The following is a 20,641-nucleotide window of genomic DNA, read 5'->3' as shown; positions in this document are numbered from 1 at the left end:
GTAAACTTGGGCTGATTCAAAATGCCGCTTCACTGGCTCCCAGTGCATTTTAGAGTGGATTTTAAAATTCGAATGATCATGATGTGATTGTAAGGCCCGTAGGCGGCTAGCTCCAGGAATGTAGCTGACCGCCGGACCAACGACGAGCCTGAACGCAACCTGAGATCCTCTGGTAGGTTTTTCCTGGCCCTGTCAAACCTCAAAATTAAAGGAGACCGGGCCTTTTCTCTTCTGTTAGAAGTTAATTAGTGCCTCTACCTTCAGTGGTGTGTGGATCACTGCGATAGATGGAGGGATTAATGTGTTCAGTGGTTACAGTTCCACCATCTAACTTCTAAAATGACTTTTTTGTTAATTCCAGGAGGTGAATTGGAAATCCGTGTGATCTACTGTGTAAATAAGACAGCTTCAGAGTTACTGTAAGCTTCATTATTTCACTTTAACAGAGCTAGGCTAATGACTCCCATAGATTTCAAGTCTTTATGCTAAGCTAACATGAAATGCCACCCATAGGAACCAAACCACTGGATGTACAGATGTGAAAATGGTATTTTTATGTATATGATGGCATATTAAGATATGAAGAGTTCATTTGCAAAAACAGATAAAAGCCATTCTTAAAATGAATACACCTTTTTCACTGATACTGCTTGGAGTACACACACACACACACACACACACACACACACACACACACACACACACACAAAGCATGATTCCTAAATCATGCTTTGTGTGTGTGTAATAAAAATTATACCAGGCTAAATAAACATATAAAAATAGAAATAAATATAAAGTAAATTTTAATAAAATTCCAAAAAGTTTAAAAAGGTTTTAATAAATTCAAATGGAGATATCTGTTTTTGCAAATGAACTCTTCATATCTGCTCTGTTTACCATAGTGAGGTGCTGCAATGCCATTTTACAACCAAACTTATAATCTGTGTTTGTGAAAGCTTGTGTGTGTGTGTGTGCCTACCGATCATGCCGTTAACGGTGCCGAAGAGCACGGAGCCCTGGGTGGGCGTGGAGCTCTCGCCCAGGTTCTGCAGCACCAGCGAGCCGTGCGAGAAGACGTTGACAAACTCCCCGAGGTGGAAGACGCCGACCTCCTGGAGGTGCTGCCGCTCCTCGTCTGTGGTGGCGGCGCTGGACCGGCACAGAAAAGGTGACGGGAGCGATGTGGAGGGGGAGAACCCAGAGGAGGAGGTGGGTTCAGAAAGTTAGAGGACAGAGAAAGACAAACAAAGAGGACAGAGAGAAAATGAGGAGGCAAAAGAAAAAGATCAGTGGTGAGAAAAACAAATGCAGAAGGCAAAAAGAGAAATTGGAGTGGACAAGAGTGATAGATTAAGCAAAAGAAAACGAGGGATAAAAATATCAGAAACATTTGAAAAGGTCAGAGAATGATAGAGAGATAATGGATAAAAGGGTGAAGAATGGTGGAGAGAGAGACACAAGACAAAAATAAAGGTCAAAAGCGCTGAGTGGAGAGCTGTGATGCATTAGATAGATAACAAGTGGTGACACGAGTGTAACACACACACTCAGGTTATACCCATCCTTCTTCTTTTCCATGAAATCAACACTCAACCAGCACTGAAGCGACTGAAGTGAGCGCTGCAGTCCAGAGGCCGACGGTGCCGTCACATCGTGTCGGAATAATGATTTACAAAGCGACACCAGGTTTACTCTGATGAAGCGTTTGGAGGTCATTGAGCTGCTGACAGAACCACACCAGTGACTCTGCATGTTGGGCTCATTTGCCATGTCAATACACCATTTTGCAAATCCTGCAGGGGAGCTAAAGATTTCACATCATATCACCTATCAAAGTCGTCACCATCCATAAACCACAGAACTGATAATTGGCTGTGTGAAGCAAAAACGTTTCCCCCAGGGACTATTTTCCCTGGCGGAGGAGGAGGAGGGAGTGTTTCAGTCCTGAATGTCTAGTCATCAAAACAAAACAGTGCCGCTGCTTTGAGGAAAACCAATGTGGAGGACTTTATTATGGTGATGGAGTACTGGTGTGAAGATAGATTATTATAGTGAACTAAAACTAAACTACAGAGTAAAACGAGATGTGAGAGATTTTAGTTAACTGAAATAAAAATAAAAAACTAGACTTTAGAAAAAAGAAAAAAAAAACTAACTGAAAAAATGTTGCGTTCTTAAAAAACGAACTAAAATTAAGTAAAAAGAAAGACATGAAAGACAGAAAATTATGTTTGGTTTTTGTTTTTGTCAGTTTGGTCAGATGTGCTCACACAAGCAGCATGAGATTGTGTTGGTGCTGATGTTTATTGAGACTGGGACGTGGACATGACTGGGAGTCACTGCCTTCACAAAGTGAAGAGCTAATCTGACAAACAGCGGCCAGATTAGAGTCCAACTCACACCGACACTGAGAACAACTCAACTCCAACTACACATTTTCAAACAAGAAAAACTCAACTGAAAGAAGCAAACCCACGCTGGAAACTAAACTGAATTAAAAAAAACAAGAATTAAAATGAAATACAAATAAAAATGGATGAAAAACATAAAACTTTGGCAGTAACTCTGGTTTGAAGAAAGTTTGAAGTCTCTGAAAGTTCATTTTCATATCGTAATGGAATAAATGGAAACCAGCGGCTGGAGAAAAGGGAGGAGAAGTGATACTGGAGTTCTAAAATAAGACTGCTGGCTTCGGGAAAAGATTAGCAGAAAGTGAAGTTCATATATTTTGTAGATATTAGGCTAAACATGCAGAATCACTGCTCTGGTCCTTTCATGTCACCGTTACACCGGACGACCCCGGGGGGAAATCTGATGAAATTCGTGCAGAGGGACGTGCCACAGTGCACAAACTGTGTGTAAAATAAGATTTAAAGTGGCATGTGTGGGCGCTGCGGCCGACAGGCGGCGGCCAACACCCCGCCGCAGATCCCCGCTCAGATCCTCACCTGTCCTTCTGGCACACAAACAGGTTGAAGGCGTTTTCTGCCCCCAGGAAGTTGTCGTCGTCCAGGATTTCCACAGCGCTCATCCAGTTAGGGTTGAAGTCACGTGCGATCTGGCCAAAATAAACAGATCAAGAGATTCAGCGTGGTATGAAACAGCAGAGGAACATCCTGGTGCCAAATTCAGCGCCGGGCCAACTCAACAATGCCTCTCGTCTCTGAGTGAGCACAGTTTTATCTACGAGCACAGAGGAGCCGCGTGAAATCCAAGGACAGAGTTAATAATGCCTCAGTGTTTCCAAATCCAAGGACTCGTTCTCTCAAAACAAGAAATCTTACCTGACTTCAAATCAACAAGTAGCTGTCAATACACAACCCTATCCCGCTGTAATGTGAGACACATTTTAAATAAACTAACATACGCTGTGTGTTGGTTTACTGCAGAGGAATCAGGCTACAAAATGCAACATGTGCAATGACTGTGTCTTATCAGCCATATGTTCTCCAGACACCTCGGGGCCTCCAAAGCAAACACTCCGCTCTGCAATACCCACTTTTAACGACCAAAATAAACTCTTAACCATACAGACTGAGACGACTTCGCTTCAGTGCCTTCATTCTAGCTCTCTGCTCGCGCTGTTTTGTTCAGAGAAAGTTCATTTTCATTTCTTTTCATTTCATAATCCTTCTTTTGTTCATTCCGGTGTATATAAAGAGCAAAAGAAAAGACATTCTCATAAAAAATATACATTCTCATAAAAGAGTATTTTTACACCTTCCATGAACAGAGAAGATATTGTATTACCTGTCCTCTCTTAACAATAACTGAAACAGGACAAATAAAGCAGCACCAATGCTACTGAAATCTTGCCTCATAGTTCATTTTTGTTTTTCTTTGTTCTAAGTTGAAAAACTGACTTATCAAGAAAAAAAAATACCAAGACGAACACACTAGATTTGTTCAGTATTGGGTTATTTTTTACGTGAAAGAACTTTATATCATTTTTGAAGAGAGCTGCACCAACGGCGTTCCCTGAAGGACACACTGCACCAACTGCCCTGATCTTGGATGCAAGCACAAATAAATAAAACAAAACTACAAGAGTTACTACGGTTATAAATTATCTGCAGGCCTACAATTGTAAATCTGATGTAAACAACAGAGTTGTGAGAAGAAAAAAAAAACAGCATCGCACCATCATAAATCAGACAATGAGATCCTTTTTCAGAAGCACCAACCTCTCGCTATCTCCAGCCTTCACTTTCTTCTGGAAACGGGCACAGATCAAAATTTATCTCTTCTTCATTTATCAGATGATTCTAAGAAAGGCTTTAAAATCTGATTACTAAACTATTTTAAGGACTTAAATAAATAAGTACTTCTTATTAGAGTTGGAAATGATCCAGTAACGGTATCGGGTGCCGATACTGCCGTAATTCACACATCGGCTATCGATCTGACGCTACTGATTCATGATCCAGATTTCACAGTCTGATTTTTTTTAATGAATTATAAATATGTAATAAAACTGTTGTAGCACTGTTGTAGCACATAATTAGTAATTAAACAGTTTTACAAAGAGTAGCCAGTATTAGAAAGCCACGACGACGTGATCCTGGCTCTGGGAACAGGCTCTGGCTGTAAAATGTGAAAAATTCCTACTTCAATCCAACCTTATGAGGCAATCCGATGGTTGTGAACATTTTCACTGCTTTGATCTCTCACTTGTTGCATAGAGGAGAGGCAGGGTGCCTTCTGCACTGTGCATGACTCATTGTCAAATCTCTTCATCTATCCCTCGCTCTCAAATCAATATGAAAACTGCACATCAAAAAGGCTAGGAATTACACACAGCGCAGGCCATGATGCCCCCCCCCCCTTCCTATACACTGATATAACACACTTTTAGATATTTGTTTGATGTATGGTGATATCTGAACACTTAAAAATACATTTATTGAAATTCTTACAAAGAGAGCTATCATGTTTTTTCCCCCAAAACAAACAGCTGAGAGTGAAAATCAGCCTTTTTACAAACGACTAGCCACGCCAGAAAATGTTTGTCATCTCCAGTTCATGTTTGGTTATTTACCCAAAATGCCCTCTGCCCGTCTGTCCCATCTTACCTCTTCGAAGTTGCCCTCCATGGGTTTGTATGCCAGCAGCAGGACGGACCTCATCAGGTCCCCCACCAGGATGAAGTCTCCTTTGGTCTTCAGGTAGAGGGCCATGATGTTGTTGTAGTGGTTGCACTCGGTCCTGAGCTCCTTCTCAGCCGTCCACTCGTACAGACGGACCTGCAACCGGCAGCCAAGGTGAGGAACAGTTTGTCTTTGGTGCTGCACCCTCTGTCCTGGCAGAGGATCCACAGCATAACGATGAACTGCTGATGACATTTTGGTTCACTGTTGCCATCATTTTGGATGTGTTATGCCTCACTGACTACAAGGCGAAGCGCCAACTAATGGTTTGAGCTTATCTGCTGCCACATTAGATGCATAATTTAATAGAAAAATCCACCCTCGGATACGCACACAGAGAGGCTACGTCAGAAAAGGCACGTCTAGTTGCCATCCGTCACGCTCTACCTGCTACAGAGACGAGGAAGTGGGACGAACACATTTTTTTCTTCTGATAAAAGGCCGTGAGGCTTATTTGTTTGAGCAACGTATTTGAAATCTGTCTGATCTCAACAAGGTTGCAGCGTGTTTAACTCCAAATGTTATTCTGTAGATGTTTTAAAAAATTTTTTAAATGAATTGTGGCTCTCAGAAGTGAAAAACTGCTTACCCACCTAGATAACCGACTCACTAAGGAATTAAATTGTTTATTTTCTCTAAAATATGGCAACCTTTCATCGATTACATGGAGAATCTCCCATCCAACAAGACTGACTGATCATCTGCATGGTCTCTGTAACTCCACCACACCAGTGTTGTAAAAGACCAAAGCTAATATACATCTGTCTCCCTTTGTCTTTTCTTTCTTTTTTAATGTAATTTATTCATTCTTTCATTATTTTACTTAGTCTCAGTAGTTTAATTTTTCACTTGAATTGTTATGTCCTAATTTATTTTATTGTCTGTTAATTTATTTTTGAGCCGTCTGTAATGTGCAGTAAGTGTTTCTGTACTGTCACTGTGTTTTTGTGTGGTTTGTATACTATATGAAAACCAAAATAAAATACCTAAAAAAAAAAGGACTTCTAACGTCTCCTGAGTGTGCTTTGATGAGGCTGGCCTATGGATTTTTAAACAGCTGCATTAGTCGAGGTTGTGGTTCAAATCTGTGTTCCCTGTCAGGTATCAAAGGGATGGATTTGTTTTTCCTAATAATGCACAACATGTACATGGAAATCTGCGGTGCATTCATGTTTCGCCGTCTGTGCATTTCTGGTTCCTTCGTCTGATACACATACAGAGTCAGATTACTCCTCACCCTAATTTGATTGGCTATTCCCAACCAATTATGTGTGATATTATTTAATGCATGCGATGTAAATGATCACCTGGGCAGCAGGTTATAACCCTGACCTTGTTAGTTACTGTAAACACGGTCACGCAGCACCGTCTGCCAGCTGTTGCCCTCTGACTTCAGCAAGGCTTTTAATAACAACAGGTAATACAAATAAGCTGCATAATCTACCTCAGGCAGTGGTCGGCAATTTAGTGTTTCTTTTTTTTTTGTGCTGCTTTTATATTCTATATGTCAAGGCTGAAATTTCTAACTCAGTGTTGGGCTACACTGTTGGAGCTCCCAGCATTGAAACCTAATTCCCACAGGATAAAAGAAGAAGAAACTGAACCTCCGGCTTATTAATTTTGAAGAGGACCCTTCACCCTCAGGGCTCTGCTGTAAGAGCAGCTGCCAATATTTCTCGCCAATGACATTTGCCATTTGTCACTCTGACAGACGCCTGTAACCATGAGACAGCATTGTTTTTTTCTCTTAAATTTAATATTTCAAAATCACTTAAACCTATAGAGATATAATGTGCGTGGCTGTCGTGCTCCACCACAGATCGATCAAACAGGAAATTAACAAAACATTATGATTTACCCAATTGAGATGTTTTGTCATCACCTGCACTGGAACCACAACTAAAGATCAAAAAATCATCTACTGTGCCTAGGGCTGAACGATATGGCTTAAAAAAAAAAAAAAAAAAAAAAAACATTAAAAATCATACTGCGATTATAAGGCTTGTAAAATCCCAATTAGATTTACAGCTCTGAACGGTATCTTCCAAAAGACAGACAATCTGAAATACCCTATAGGATGGAAGGTCCTTTCCTCCTCTTTGGTATATAAAAAATTACTTTTAAAGTACTGGAAGGATACACAGGCCCCGTCACTAAAAGAATGGAAGGGACTAATGAAATATTATTTAAATGTAGAAAAATCAATTTATGAAGACCGGAACAAAAGGCAACAGTTTGGTAAAGTATGGCAGGACATCTATGAAGCCTTGTAAACATATTGGCTAAAGAATAAAGACTGGACTTGATGACTAAAGAATGGGAACCAAGTGTGTGTGGAAGTATGTGTGTAATTGTTTATGTGTGTCTGGGGAAGGGTGAGTGGTAGGGCTGCACAATTAATCGAATTTTAATCGTGATCACGATTTTGGCTGCCACGATTAAATGAGCCTGATCGTCGGCGATATTTACATTTAAAATGCGGGCTCTGCTGCATATCTAATCAAGCACTTTCTCAGCCAGTAGTCAGCCGACCACCAGGGGGCGAACGTATGGTTAGGGCTTCATTAAGCTGCCTAAATAACAAGCGAGCGCACCTTGCAGCGGCAGCCTCAAGTTACTCGGTGGCCTGATGAGAGCGAGTCATGTCGGGAGAAGAAGATAGGCTATGGCAGTTCCTGCAACAAGTTCCCCGTCAGAAAGGCTCCTCAGGGCCTGCTTACATAGGGCCATTTGCTGCGTATCGTACTAAAGCAAAAATGCCCCCCTCCCCAGTCCTCGGCTGGCCTGCACTCACATTAGCTAAAGCCCAAACGCGCCCAAACAGTCCCGTCAGTTGTTACCTCCGACAGTTTCGGAGGTAACAACTGACAGCCAGAGCGGCATGTCAGCTGGCTGCTACATTCAACCGGGTGGCGGCGCAGACAGTGCGGTGCTACGGCCGGCTCACCTGATGCCAGCCGGCACCGCGCCCACCCGGTCAGGTCTGCTGGATCTGACAGGTGTGCGGCGCACACAGACTGCCGCATATACCTTTCATCATCAATCAACTTTTGTTTATACGCGGTTGCAGCAGCACCATGGACAGCAACACAGACATCATGGTTGATTATTGATTGCGCAACGCGGCCATTCGCCGGTAATCGCGCCGCGCATTAATCGATTTTGCGGAGGCAGGAGGAAAGTTGCATGATTTACGTTGTATCCACGTTCGCGCGGTGCGTGCGCGACTGTGCATGTGCTCGTGCATGAACGCCCGTATCGTACTGGAGCACACCCCCTCCAACCGTGCCAGAGTGGGGGAGGTGTACTGTATTCAAGCACGGAATGGAGTGATCACACGAATCAAATAATTTTATGTTTTTATTATTAAGCATTTATTCTTGTTTAAAGTTTCATTTTGCACTGAAAACTGTTAATATATTGTTTGTTTAAAAGTAGTGCAACAAAAATACAGATGCTTTCCCTAACATGATGAATAATCGTGATAAATAATCGTGATTACAATATTGATCAAAATAATCGTGACTATCATTTTGGCCATAATCGTGCAGCCCTAGTGAGTGGTATACGTGTAGGTGTGGAACTGAATGGTATGTGGATGAGTGGAAGTGTGGAGAGTATGGGGATGGGTGTATGTATGGACTGACCTATGGGATAGAAAGGTACTTACGTTAAGTGGGTAAATGTGTGGGTGTATGTGTCAGGGTATGAGTATGAGGGTGAGTGTGAGTGTGGTCTAAGACTTTGTGAAGTAGAGGAATACTATTACTGGTAGGAATTGTATTGTGTTTTGAGTACAAATGCATACAGTATGCTGGTATTTGTATTATCTCTCGATGAAAGCAATAAAAATAATTATAAAAAAAAAAAAAAATCATACTGCAATTAATTTTAAAGACACTGCCATTGTGATATGATTCACGATTTTAGCAGAAATGATCATTTTTGCATCACTGTTTTAATTTTCAAAGAATAACATGCAAAATGACAACAGTGTCATTTTTGCTTGGTTCCACACCAAACAGACTTATCATCTTATATTATGGAGAATACGATTTCAAGACCAGGGCACCTCAGCATGTGGAAACACAATACTTCATTTACAAAGCTTCCTGTCACACATTTTACATTTATTTAAAAAAAAAAAAAAAAAAAAAAAAAAAAAACCTGCAGCTCCTGCCATGTGGATGTTGAATATGGCCATATTGTGATATCGATTATATCTCAATTAACTGCTCAGGCCTAAGTGCCACTGCTGCTACAAAACAACAGAGGAGCCACTGAATAGACACCAAGAACAACTGTTATATTAACCAAATCAGCAGAAAGCGTCTCTAGGAATGTGAACATGTAAGATTTAGAAACAGGACACATAATAAAATAAAGTACAGCACGCTGCCAGACACAGTGCTGCTGTCAGCTGTGTTGATCTTCTCCACTTACAAAATGGTATGAGCTCTAGTGTCACTGGAATTGGATTTGGGTAAATTGTGACTCTCTCCAGTTGCTCCCATTGAACAAAACACAGCCGGTGAAGCAGGGTCAATTGATATTAAAGAGAGAGTTCGCTTGACGGCTGATGCCTGATGGCGCGTTTGTGGCTTGGCTGTTGCACTGTTTGAAATCACCAATTTGTGATGTTCGCTGCAATCCAGGAGTTATTTTGTGATTATAATGGGTTCAGTGTGTACCACAAGTGCTGGCTGCCAGCCACACAGCCGAATGCAAATGTGCTTCCAGCTGGCAACTTTTTCTAAAAAAGTGTAATTTGTGTTTTCGATGCAAGCTGTACCTACTTCAATTCAAACTCGTGTGATGAATTCCAAAAGTGTGTAACCCGTGGAAATTACCAGACTCTTGATAACTTATTTTAAGGTTGCCTTTCCGGTCCTTTATCCTATTGAATTATCTATAGCTCTGTATGGATGAGATTTTAGCATTACGGGACAGCAGGGGGGAAATCGTTCTTTACACGGCATGTCAGTGATTCAAATGTGTAATCCACATGGGATGAATCTATTTCAAAATTACATTTGAAAATGACTTAGGAGGCGCTTCATTTTCACAAACAGATCCCATGCTACTTCTACTTTCAACAATCAACACAGCAAAACCAGTCAAAACAAAAAGTCAGGTGGGGTTTCACTGCGGGGGATACACAGCGACAGCCAAAATGAAGGCATTTTTTAAATATTTGCTGTACAAAATATTGGTGATTTTTGTCCAACTTATGATTTAAATGGTACTAGAACTGACAATAGATGGAGAAGGAGCTGACTGGAGGGCGTGTGGTTACGCCAGCAGTGTGATTTGTTTGGTGAGGTGGGAACGTGCATTTGAACTCGGACCAAACAAGCGAACCTTGGTCTGCCTGAGGTGTTGGGACGTGATCCAGTTCCAAGCGAACCGCGGTACAGTTTGTTACAAATGAGAACAAAACCTGAACTAACTAGAGGAAGCGAACCAAGACAGAGTGCATTGTGGGTTGAAAGTGGATGCTGACACCTGAAGCTGCCAGACAAGAGGCGCCGCTGCTGCCAAAATGAGTCAGGGATGAACATGGAGTGATGACGAGGTGAAGCTCCTGACAACAACATTTCACAGATATTTGTGGAAACATCAAAATACTGAGATCTGCAGTGCGATGCTGTAAAATCTCTCCCCAATAGAGGAACAACCTGTTCAACCTGTCATGGGTTTACAGATGTTGTTTTGTTTTTGTCAGACCTGAAGCAAACAACAACAAAAGCCCTAATTGGACAGGATCAGTTTGACATGGAGAGGTCGGGTAAGGAAATAATTACCGGAGCATTTCCACTATTTTATTCCCGTCCAAATCTGCCATCTCTGTAACTTTCATGAACTGCGAGCTCCTCTGCCAGGAAAACTTCCAGCATCTCTTACCTGCTCTGTAAAAATAACCCCAGGTAAGACTAATCCTGTGTGAATTCAAATTCTTGTAAAATATTGTACCACTTCCTGTTGAAAATAACTTCCCTGGTTTTATTCTTTGTTTTGGCTCCTGTGATAACGAAGGAGGCAGTTGTGGGAGTTATTTTCGGCCTGAGTTCATACCATAATTACTATCGAACTGTGCACAGAAAACAAGAGAATCAAGGCCACCAAAAGTCGCTCAAGTTGTCAGAGGGGTGGTGTTTGCAGCAGCTTGAGTAGGCAGTAGGGGTGGTTAATCTGTGTGATTTCACGATTCGATTCGATTACGATTATTGAGGTCCCGATTCGATTAACAACCGATTTTCGATTATTAGCGATTCTCGATTACCGCGCTCCTTCTCGTCTGTGTCTTTCCTCTGCTGTCTCGCGGTGTTTGTCTAACCTCTCGCGAGGGGATAAAAAATTTAATATTAATATAAATTTAATAATCGATTCATAATCATCCACAACATAATCGTGATTAATCGATCATCGATTTTTTTTCACCACCCCTAGTAGGCAGCAGGTCTTTTTAATCTGCGTGGTCGGCTACAGCGAGACTACGGCTGAACAGCCCGTCTACATTTCTGTGTGAACTGTTGCACAGAGCATTTTTTGCACAACGTCAATACGTACAGTCGATATGTCCATCTCTGTTTTCATTGACACTTAATCCCGTCTGAACAGGCCAAATGCATCACACAGGTCCTCACTTTGGAGACGTTTGCCCTACTGTCACGGGACTAGTATTACCTGGCAACCTCGAGTCATTTGTGCTAATTGTGGAGGTCGTCCTCTAAACATCTAAAGTCAAAAATTTCTATGCAAATTACCTGCCATATTTCGGCAAACACAGGTTATTTTATGATTTTTTTTGTTTGTTTGTTTTCTCCACACTTTTTTTTCTCTCTCTTTTCTGGTTGTGAATTTTAGAGGCCGCGGTGGAAATTATAAATTATAAGTTTTGGCAGCATTTCGGGTGCAAACTGAGGAGGCTCATCTTGCTACACAACATGGAGACCCATTCACAGAAAGAGCAAATCCATCAGAGGAGCAAAATCTTGAAAAGGAGCTAAGAACCGGGCCAAAAAAAACAAAACAAACAAAAACATTTTGCCTGAATCAGACAGTAGCATGCAGGCTACAGGGGACAGAGGCAGCTGGATATCTGCCCTGTACCCGGTGCTCCAAGGGGAGCACGTGTCATGCGGTAATGTCAAATAATGTAACTCTTCAAAGGGCAAAACTGACTAGATGGTAGAAATTACATCATCTGACCTCCTCCAGATGAGGCTTCTGAGGTTTTAGCCGTGACGACACATGGCTTTGAATTCCTCTCACATTGTACGTGGTGGAGAAAGTGTAAGGCTCAAGTCCCACTTTAGTCGAGCACCACTCTAATACAATAAAGCAAATGTTTTCTTAGGCCTACAGGTGCTTTATGTGCAACTCAGGGCAAAAATGTTTATTTTCTGTGCTTTTAAGAATTCAATAACGAAGCAGATAAAAAAAAAAAAAAATGGCGGCTGCTGTCAGGTGGGACTGGCGAAACAAGTCTCTGGGTTTGTGGTCTTCTGTTTTGGAGGTGGGAGGGGGGCCGCGGCTCCGGTCGGGGGTTAAAGAGGATGCACGCTCACGCTCAAAGTGACAAACATCACACTGCGGTCACGGACAGAGCGAGAGGAGCTCACACACACACGGCTGTGCTCCTATAACATTTCACCGCGCTGTGAAGTAGCACTGCCTCTTCCACAGGTTATATTTGCCCGCATGACGGTGCAGGAGTTTAGATTTGGTTCTGTTGATGGTTTTGTGTTTTTAATTCCTGTGTGGTTTGTCTGATGTACGCTGAGTATACGCATCACTGATTCGGTTTCTGCATCTTGCCCATGCTTACATTCTTATACCATGTCATGTTATTATGTGCCCTCATGTCTTTTAATGTCTTTTAATGTAAAGTGCACTGAGCTTACTTATAATGAAACATGCTATATAAATAAATTGCCATTGCCATTAAGTGGGTTAGGGTTAGTCCCTAGTCATCATAATTTTACATATATAGTGGCGTTGGCTGATCTATGCAAGTGTAATACATCCATCAAGTTTGGTCCGTTAACTCCTTCCGTGCCGTGAGAGCGAGCACTTCACCAGGAGTGTATGGCGGGACGTCATCAATTCAAAATGGCGTAGCTTTATCTGCATTTTCATATTTTTTTTCTTGTGGCTGAAAATTCTTATGTCCACTTGTGTCCATATACACATTCAGCCACTGGTGTCATTATTTATGTATTAGTATGTGGTTTACATTAAATAATAATAATGAGTGTGCAAGGCTTAGACCATGTTCTGACGGCCAGCATTTATGTCCGACAAAAAAAGAGGTAATTTATTTTCTTTTAATTTATTGTCTGATTCAGGTGTAATGTTGCTTTATGTTGCTGTAACCTAATTATATCCATCTAGATAGATAGATAGATAGATAGATATAATAATGATGATAATTCTGCTATATTTAAAAAGGTGATACAGTGAAATGTTCTTCGGGGTCATTTGCTGTGTAATTATAATTAGAAACAAATATTTTTGGTCTATGTGAGTCACTTTTATCTCGTTGCTGTGTCATGTCACTACAGTGGACAAATCCATAAATCCTTAACTCTTTCCCAATTTTATACTTCACGAGTGAAAAAAAAAAAAAATAGATTTAATAATTCAAGCATGAAAGGGTTAGGACAAACAAATCTATGCGTGAACATTTTGCTGTGCAGCTGCTTCACGTCAGAAACAGTCAGGTTCAGAAAACTGGACAGCACCATCAAGTGCCACTCACTGTGCTATTGATGCTGGCCAGCAGTTTGCCATTGAACTCCACCATTGAATAGACAGCTCCCTTCACCTCCTTCTCAGCCACCGTCTGCAGCTTCCCTGCAGAAAAGAGCACAATGCCCGTCAGTCACTGATCAGTTAGCATTCAAAGTGTTACACGCTCAGTGTCAACCTCAACTAGCACATACACGATCTGCTTGGAGTGAGGTGAGGTGGAGAGGAGTGCACTGCTCAACGGGAGGGAGGGGAGCGAGCGAGGGAGGGAGAGAGAGAGAGAGAGAGAGAGAGAGATGTGTCAAGGACAAAGGGCGGAAAAAAACGGTGAAGAAGGCGAGCAGGACAGAAAGAATGCCAGACTGAATGAAAAGGTAAAGGAGAGGAATTGAAACAGAGAATGAATACACCTTGAAAAGGACAGAGTATAAAAGGAAACGAGGAGAATCCGTAAAGACCTGCGAGCCAAGGAAAGAACACTTCAGATGAGAAATGATAAGAAAATGATTCGGTGAGGTGGAGAACGTGAGCACGGCGGGACACGGAGCCCACGAGTGAGAAAACGGGAGAGAGGGAAGACAAACGTGAGAGAGGGGGGTGCAGTGATAAAAGAGAGAACGAGGCGAAATGAGGCGGATGAAAAGAGAAACTGGGCGGTGACATAGAGAGAAGAGGGAGATAATGTGCTGGTTCACAGGAGAGAGACGGATTAAGAGGAGCTCGGAGACTCACCGTCAGTGTAGTGGAAGACGATGATGCGGCCCTGCTTGGGCTCGGCCTCCTCGGGGTAAACCATGGCGGTGCCAACGATGAAGTACACTGATGGGTCTCTGCCCAGACGGCAGGACACCATGCTGAGGGCGTACTCGCTGGGGAGGAACTGATGGGCATGGAGGACTAACACAGGAAACACACACACAGACAGAGAGCGGGTGTGTGAGGACCACAGGGGGAACAACGCAGCTCGCTTGCTCTTTTCTCGCCGTTGTCATTTCACATTTTTTTTATTTTATTTTATCTTATTTTATTTCATTTTTTCTTTTAAATACTCTCGTGATATTTGTATCATGTCATTGCTGTTATTATTGTTAGCATTATTAACATTATCATCACTACCACTATTATTATTGTGAGCCTGCAGTATAAATCAGTATATGTACGCATGAGAGGGTATGTTTTGTGTATGTATGATATAAATAAAAAAAAAATTATATATATATTAAAAAAAATATATATATATATATTATATATATATTAAAAAAAAAAAGTCATTTCACATTCAGATTTAAAGGAACAGTTTGCCCAAAATACACCAAATTGAAGTGTTTTCGCACTAACCCAAGTCTGTCGAAATAACCCCTGACACTCGGCTTCACAACACAACGGGGTTGGATCTGTGCTGTTGTCTGTTGCTCAAACCGTCATAAATTGTCCTCCAAAATCAGTGTGACATACAGACTTTTCTGCTTCATGCAGTGCACTGCAGGTATACCTGTGAATAACTTGACAGCAGCAGTTCTTCGGGAACTATTTCCTGCCAAAAAACACCAACAATCTGCATCTATCGTCCCAAATTCCTCCTCCTCGGGGTGGACAGGTAACAGTTTGTCAGGAAATAGTTCTCTTTGTCTCTGAACACTGTGGATTATGTCGTGCATCTGTGTAATTGTAGCTGGAAAGAGTAAAGACTAAACTAGCAAACATGCTTTAAAAACAAATTACAACTAAACTGAAATTGAACACAAAAGTCACAACAAAATAATAAAAAAAAAAGAACATAAATGGAAAATGTTAAACTGTATTAACCTTGCGACAAACAAGACTACAACTTTTATTTCATTAAATGTTTCAAACTGCTGAAACATTTAGTAAGTCCAGATTTATCCTCGCATCACACGGGCTAATCCAGGAGCCGCTCTGCTTTGGAAACAGAGCCGACCTCCAGTTACATCGAGTTAGATCATGTCTGAAGTGCAGTTTCTCACTGGAGCCGCCGACTAACCAGCGATTACACGTAGCCGCTTTCCTGCCAAATCACACAGAAACCATCGAGACTGATGGATGACAGCAGCTGTAATTTGAAAAAAAAAAAAAAAAAAAAAAAAGTCTTATATTTTGGGTAAACTGTTCCTTTCAGTGGCGCGTGACTGAGACTTTGAGAGCAAGCGGCGTGAAATAAATGATATTCTGATCTGCACCCCCGTCCTGGAAAAAAAAAAATTAACGCTGCAACCGAGGTGTGAAGAGGCTTTTCTGCACATACGTGTTGAGACTCTAATGGCGATCATTCCCCCTTGTCGAGTTTAACGCAGCGTCTGCTGTCAAGAGAGCGGTGATGAAAGCCAGCGAGCTCAAATGAAAATGTACATCCCGCTGTCTCACCTTCAAAGGTGTGCTGATCCACGACGAGGAGACTGTGGACCTCCACCTCCTCCCCAAATGAGGTCTCGTGGGGGGAGGTGCTGCTGGGGAAGAGCTTGCTGGAGCTCACGCTGCTGGAGAGCGCCTGGAGGAACAGAGATTTATAAAGATGGGAGAGGGAATAAAGCAAAAAAAATAAAAAAGAAAGTCAAGCCTAATAAATGCCTTTACGGGTGGACAGCAATACAAATCTGTGCTTTTCTGAGAGAGCTCAGGAGTGCAGTTGGCACCATCTGTAGCGCCAGATGTGCGATGGTAAAAATCAGGTGAACACCTTACTGCAAAACATGATCATCAAGCGAGAGCGGCTCCGGCTCGCCTTTGTCTCCATAAAGTTGTGGGCTGAAGTCGTCAATAGCACACAGATGGGGGGCGTACTCGTCCCCCTGGGGAAGCTTACGGAGCCGAGTCGAGTGGACGCAGCACATGGTTGTCATGGTAAATGTGACTGAGAGGACTTTTTGATTAGCTCTCCAAATGAGAGCCTCTTTTTTAGAAATTGTTCCTGCGATTCGGTCTTGGCAGCTGAAAACTCACCGTCCTTATTTATTCCTTGGCAACAAATCAGCCAAGAGAGGATTATGTTAAGCAGGCTATAGCCTAAAATCATATTTAACTTAATTTAAACTTTATTTGAACTGTCTCATTACAGCGAGGTTTCGCTTGAGTAGGTAAAACACTGAAAAAGAAAGAACAGGCTGCTCTTCCTCTCCTGCTGTCACATTTACTCACTGCCAACATGTCATGGGGGTGTTTCTAAATAAAACTGGATAGTAGACTGGCATCCGATGCTTAAATCCGGGCTGTCTGAGGAAATCTAGGGGAAGGGTTTGAAGGCATTCCTGCTCGCCTCACCTTTGACAAATACGACTGAAATTCCCGAGAGAACGGCACTTAAAATGCTACCTGCTCCGGTAGACTTGCTGGGCTGCTAACAGGACAAGACATGTGTTGTCTTGGCAAACTTGCCGGCTCGTGTTATAAATAATCTGCTCTTAGTCAGCTTGCCAGGTCAGAGAGGGGTTTAAAAAACAAACAAGCCCTTGAGAAGCGAGCAAAACACCAAACGCAGCTACCTGAGTGCTCGCACTGGGACGCACAGCAGAGGTGGTCCCGCTGACGTCCTGGATCTCCACCCTGCTGGAGAGCACCCCGAAACACTGAGACACCTCCTGGTAACAGATCCGCCTGGCGGGGCAGCGGGCGCACACAGGGAGACAGACAGGAGAGAAAAGAGAAAAGGATTTGGGGAAGAGAAGATAGTAATTACTGAGAGCGCATAGGTGAAAAAAAACGAGCCCCCCCGACAGACGGCTTTCCATTCTTTTGTTGGTTCCCACAACAAAACCCTCTGCTCAACAACTTCTTCAACAAAAGCTAAGGCAAGGTGTTCCTGAAGGTGCACGCCCTATGCAAATGAGGACACACACAGAGGGGACATCAAACAAGAAAAAAAAAAACACATTTAATTTGTCAGAAGTGAAACAAAATGAATGCAAAAAGACAACATTGCTCAAATCAAAGCCAGAGAGAAACACAGGCAATCACCAAAAAAAAAAAAAAAAAAAAAAAACAAGTTCATTTGTACAAATTATGGCTATGAAGTGTTGAGCTGAAGTCTAAATTGAATTTGTTGTTTAATGTTTTTCATATTTGTCCAGTCCACTCTGGAGCATTAACACAGAGCCAAATGAAATAAAGCAAAACAAACAACAAGGCTTTTGGGTAACTTTGGTAAACAGCTGACGGGGGAACTGACCTGGGAGACTCGTAGAGGGGAACGGTGCGGATGTGGAGCTTCTGGATCTCGTCGATGGTACCGATGGTGAGAGTGCTGTTGTTGGCTAAAGCCAGACTGTGGAAAACACAGGCATCAGGGGAGGAAAGCCACAGACAACACAACAGAAAGGAGCCAACTGTGCAAACTGAGCAGCTACTGAGCAGTGTGTTTATGAACTCCTCGAGCACACACTGCAAAAAGTCAAAATCTTACCAAGAGTATTTGTCTTATTTCAAGTAAAAATGTCTTATTTCTAGTCAAAATATCTCATTACACTTAAAATAAGACATGATCAGCTCAGAAATTACTTGAAACAAGTGAAAATTAGCTTGAAACAAGAAACATATTCTGCCAATGGAACAAGCAAACTTTTACTTGTAAAAATTTTCACTTGAAACAGGTGAAAATTGTCTAAAGACAAGTAATTTCTGAGGTGATCATGTCTTATTTTAAGTGTAATGAGATATTATGACTAGAAATAAGACATTTTGACTTGAAATAAGACAAATAATCTTGGTAAGATTTGACTTTTGCAGTGCAGAAGAGGAAGACACGACACTTTCCTCTGTGGCCTCGCGCCGCGCAGCGCACGAGGCGTACAAGTGTTGCTGCTGACCTGTCGGGATAGCCCTCGGAGTTGAGCGGACACATGTAGTTGACCTCCTTGAGGTTGACGTTGGAGAACACCAGCTTGTGGTTGGAGGAGTAGATGACAGTGGGCCGGTCGGAGCAGGCGAAGACGTTGGAGGTGGACAGGGAGCGGAAAGTCCTCAGCACGGTGGGCTGGGTGCCGAGGGTGACCTTCTTACGCTCGCTCAGCACACCTGGAGGAGGCGGATCAGAGTCAAACATAAGCTGGAAGGGAGGGGATCAACCAGCGTCTGAGATCACCTCGCAACAACGGCTGCATGCCAATAAAAACTGTCCTCGCTCAGATAAATCAATAAGGGTCACTAGTCACGTTAGACGATGACTTTGTGAGACAGTAAAGGACGGTGCAGACGTCGAGCCGAGCTGAGGAGTTTGATTTCAGCTCCCGTGTTAAGAGACGTGCTCGTTCAGACGTCCCGTGACCTGCAGCGAGAGGTGAAGCCCCCCCCCCCGCCGCCTCGAGTCAACTGTATGCAGCACAAAGACATAAAAACACAACGAAGCAGAGGAAAACACACCATATACTGCATTACATCAGCACTGTTGGCCGTGTAACCTTTTAATCACGTTGATCCGACTGAACATGCGACTACGGCTGTCAAAGACATCGACACGTCAGTGAATAAACACTAAAAATGTGAACAGGTACCAACACTGCTCTCCAACTGTAGCGCTACAGTGCACTGTTTTTCTCTAAATAAAAAATAAAACCTCTCTCTGTCCGTGTCCGCCAGACACACAAACACACACACACACTCAGAAAGAGAGAGAGAAAGAGAGAGAGAGGGTGCACCGCTGCTCTCCTCTCCTCTTCTGTTTCATCGCCTCAGCGTTATTTCAGATTAACATCAATAACTTCCTAGCATGAGTTGAGTCTCAATTGGAACAGTTTTATTCACTAGTAAACAGAGTGAGACGTCTTTATTAAACTCAACACAAAAACAGGTGGACACTTCAAATCTCTAAGATAAGGCAGTCTGGTTAAATAACTTTCTTTTTAAGCCTTTTTTTACGAAAGCAAAAAAAATCTTTGTGCCTGAAAAGTATTTTATTTGTCTTCTTGTCCAAGATGAAATCCATTTTCTATGTTCCCTTAATACGGTGTCATTTGTCCCTGTGGAAACTGAAAATAGAATCAAACATCAGTATTTTTCCTGGGTTTTGTGACAACCCTGCTTGTGACTCCATTATGTTCAGACATAATCAAATGCATAGGAGCGGTTTGCTCGGTTAATTATGAAAACAAATGAAGTAAAATTATTCCGCGCAGCCTAACTTTTAATAAATGCTGCCTAGAGTTTCTCACTTTGGCATTAAAACACAGTCAGGCCAGCGACATTTCCAGGGAAAAGTCAGCCCACTCAAGTCCGCTGTTAAAAACACTGCTTGTATGAAGATCGGCTGCTGGTAAAAGTCACTGATGTGTGTGTGTGTGTGTGTGTGTGTAGTACATTTTTATATAATAGTATACATAGAATATATATAGAATAGTAATATTGACTCCTGGAAAAAAGGATTATTACCCAGTGAGGTAAAAGCTACAGCAGGTTAAGTCAATGCATTTGCATCACTGTGTGTTTTTGGTCAGTAAACAGCACACACTCAATCAAAGAGCAGAGTTTTAGCGGTGTTTTGTTGAGGGACCTTACAGGACGCTGCTGGACGTCCCGGCGGGTCGAAAGCAATAATGAAGACTGAGTCACTTTTACATTTTGCTTTCTCCACTGTTACCCCCCAAATAATGTGGTCCCAGTTGTTCAATTCTGTACATACTGAGATGTGAAAATTAAAATAATCTCATGTGGCTGCTGCATGAGAGGACGTGAGGTCAAAGTATACTTCTGCACTGAAGTGTTGCCATAGTTATACGCCGGTGTATTTATAGCTC

The 20,641-nt window shown here is 42.3% G+C and overlaps 1 protein-coding gene across 1 annotated transcript in view; it reads right to left on the bottom strand.

The window, feature by feature from the left end:
- Positions 1 to 20,641, bottom strand: part of ddb1 (damage-specific DNA binding protein 1) — a 62,616-nt gene that overhangs the window by 8,121 nt on the left and 33,854 nt on the right. The window contains exons 16-24 of the mRNA XM_030078443.1: positions 18,719 to 18,926; positions 18,082 to 18,177; positions 17,399 to 17,510; positions 16,284 to 16,407; positions 14,634 to 14,798; positions 13,912 to 14,006; positions 5,073 to 5,243; positions 2,949 to 3,058; positions 980 to 1,149 (exon numbers count right to left, since the gene is read on the bottom strand). Coding sequence (XP_029934303.1) covers positions 980 to 1,149; positions 2,949 to 3,058; positions 5,073 to 5,243; positions 13,912 to 14,006; positions 14,634 to 14,798; positions 16,284 to 16,407; positions 17,399 to 17,510; positions 18,082 to 18,177; positions 18,719 to 18,926 — 1,251 coding nt within the window. The remainder of the gene's footprint in view (positions 1 to 979; positions 1,150 to 2,948; positions 3,059 to 5,072; positions 5,244 to 13,911; positions 14,007 to 14,633; positions 14,799 to 16,283; positions 16,408 to 17,398; positions 17,511 to 18,081; positions 18,178 to 18,718; positions 18,927 to 20,641) is intronic.

This window comes from Myripristis murdjan, chromosome 3 (genome assembly GCF_902150065.1).
Source record: "Myripristis murdjan chromosome 3, fMyrMur1.1, whole genome shotgun sequence".
Taxonomy (NCBI): Eukaryota; Metazoa; Chordata; class Actinopteri; order Holocentriformes; family Holocentridae; genus Myripristis; species Myripristis murdjan.
The sequence above is the reverse complement of the archived record's forward strand: the minus strand, read 5'-3'. Positions and strand labels throughout refer to the sequence as shown.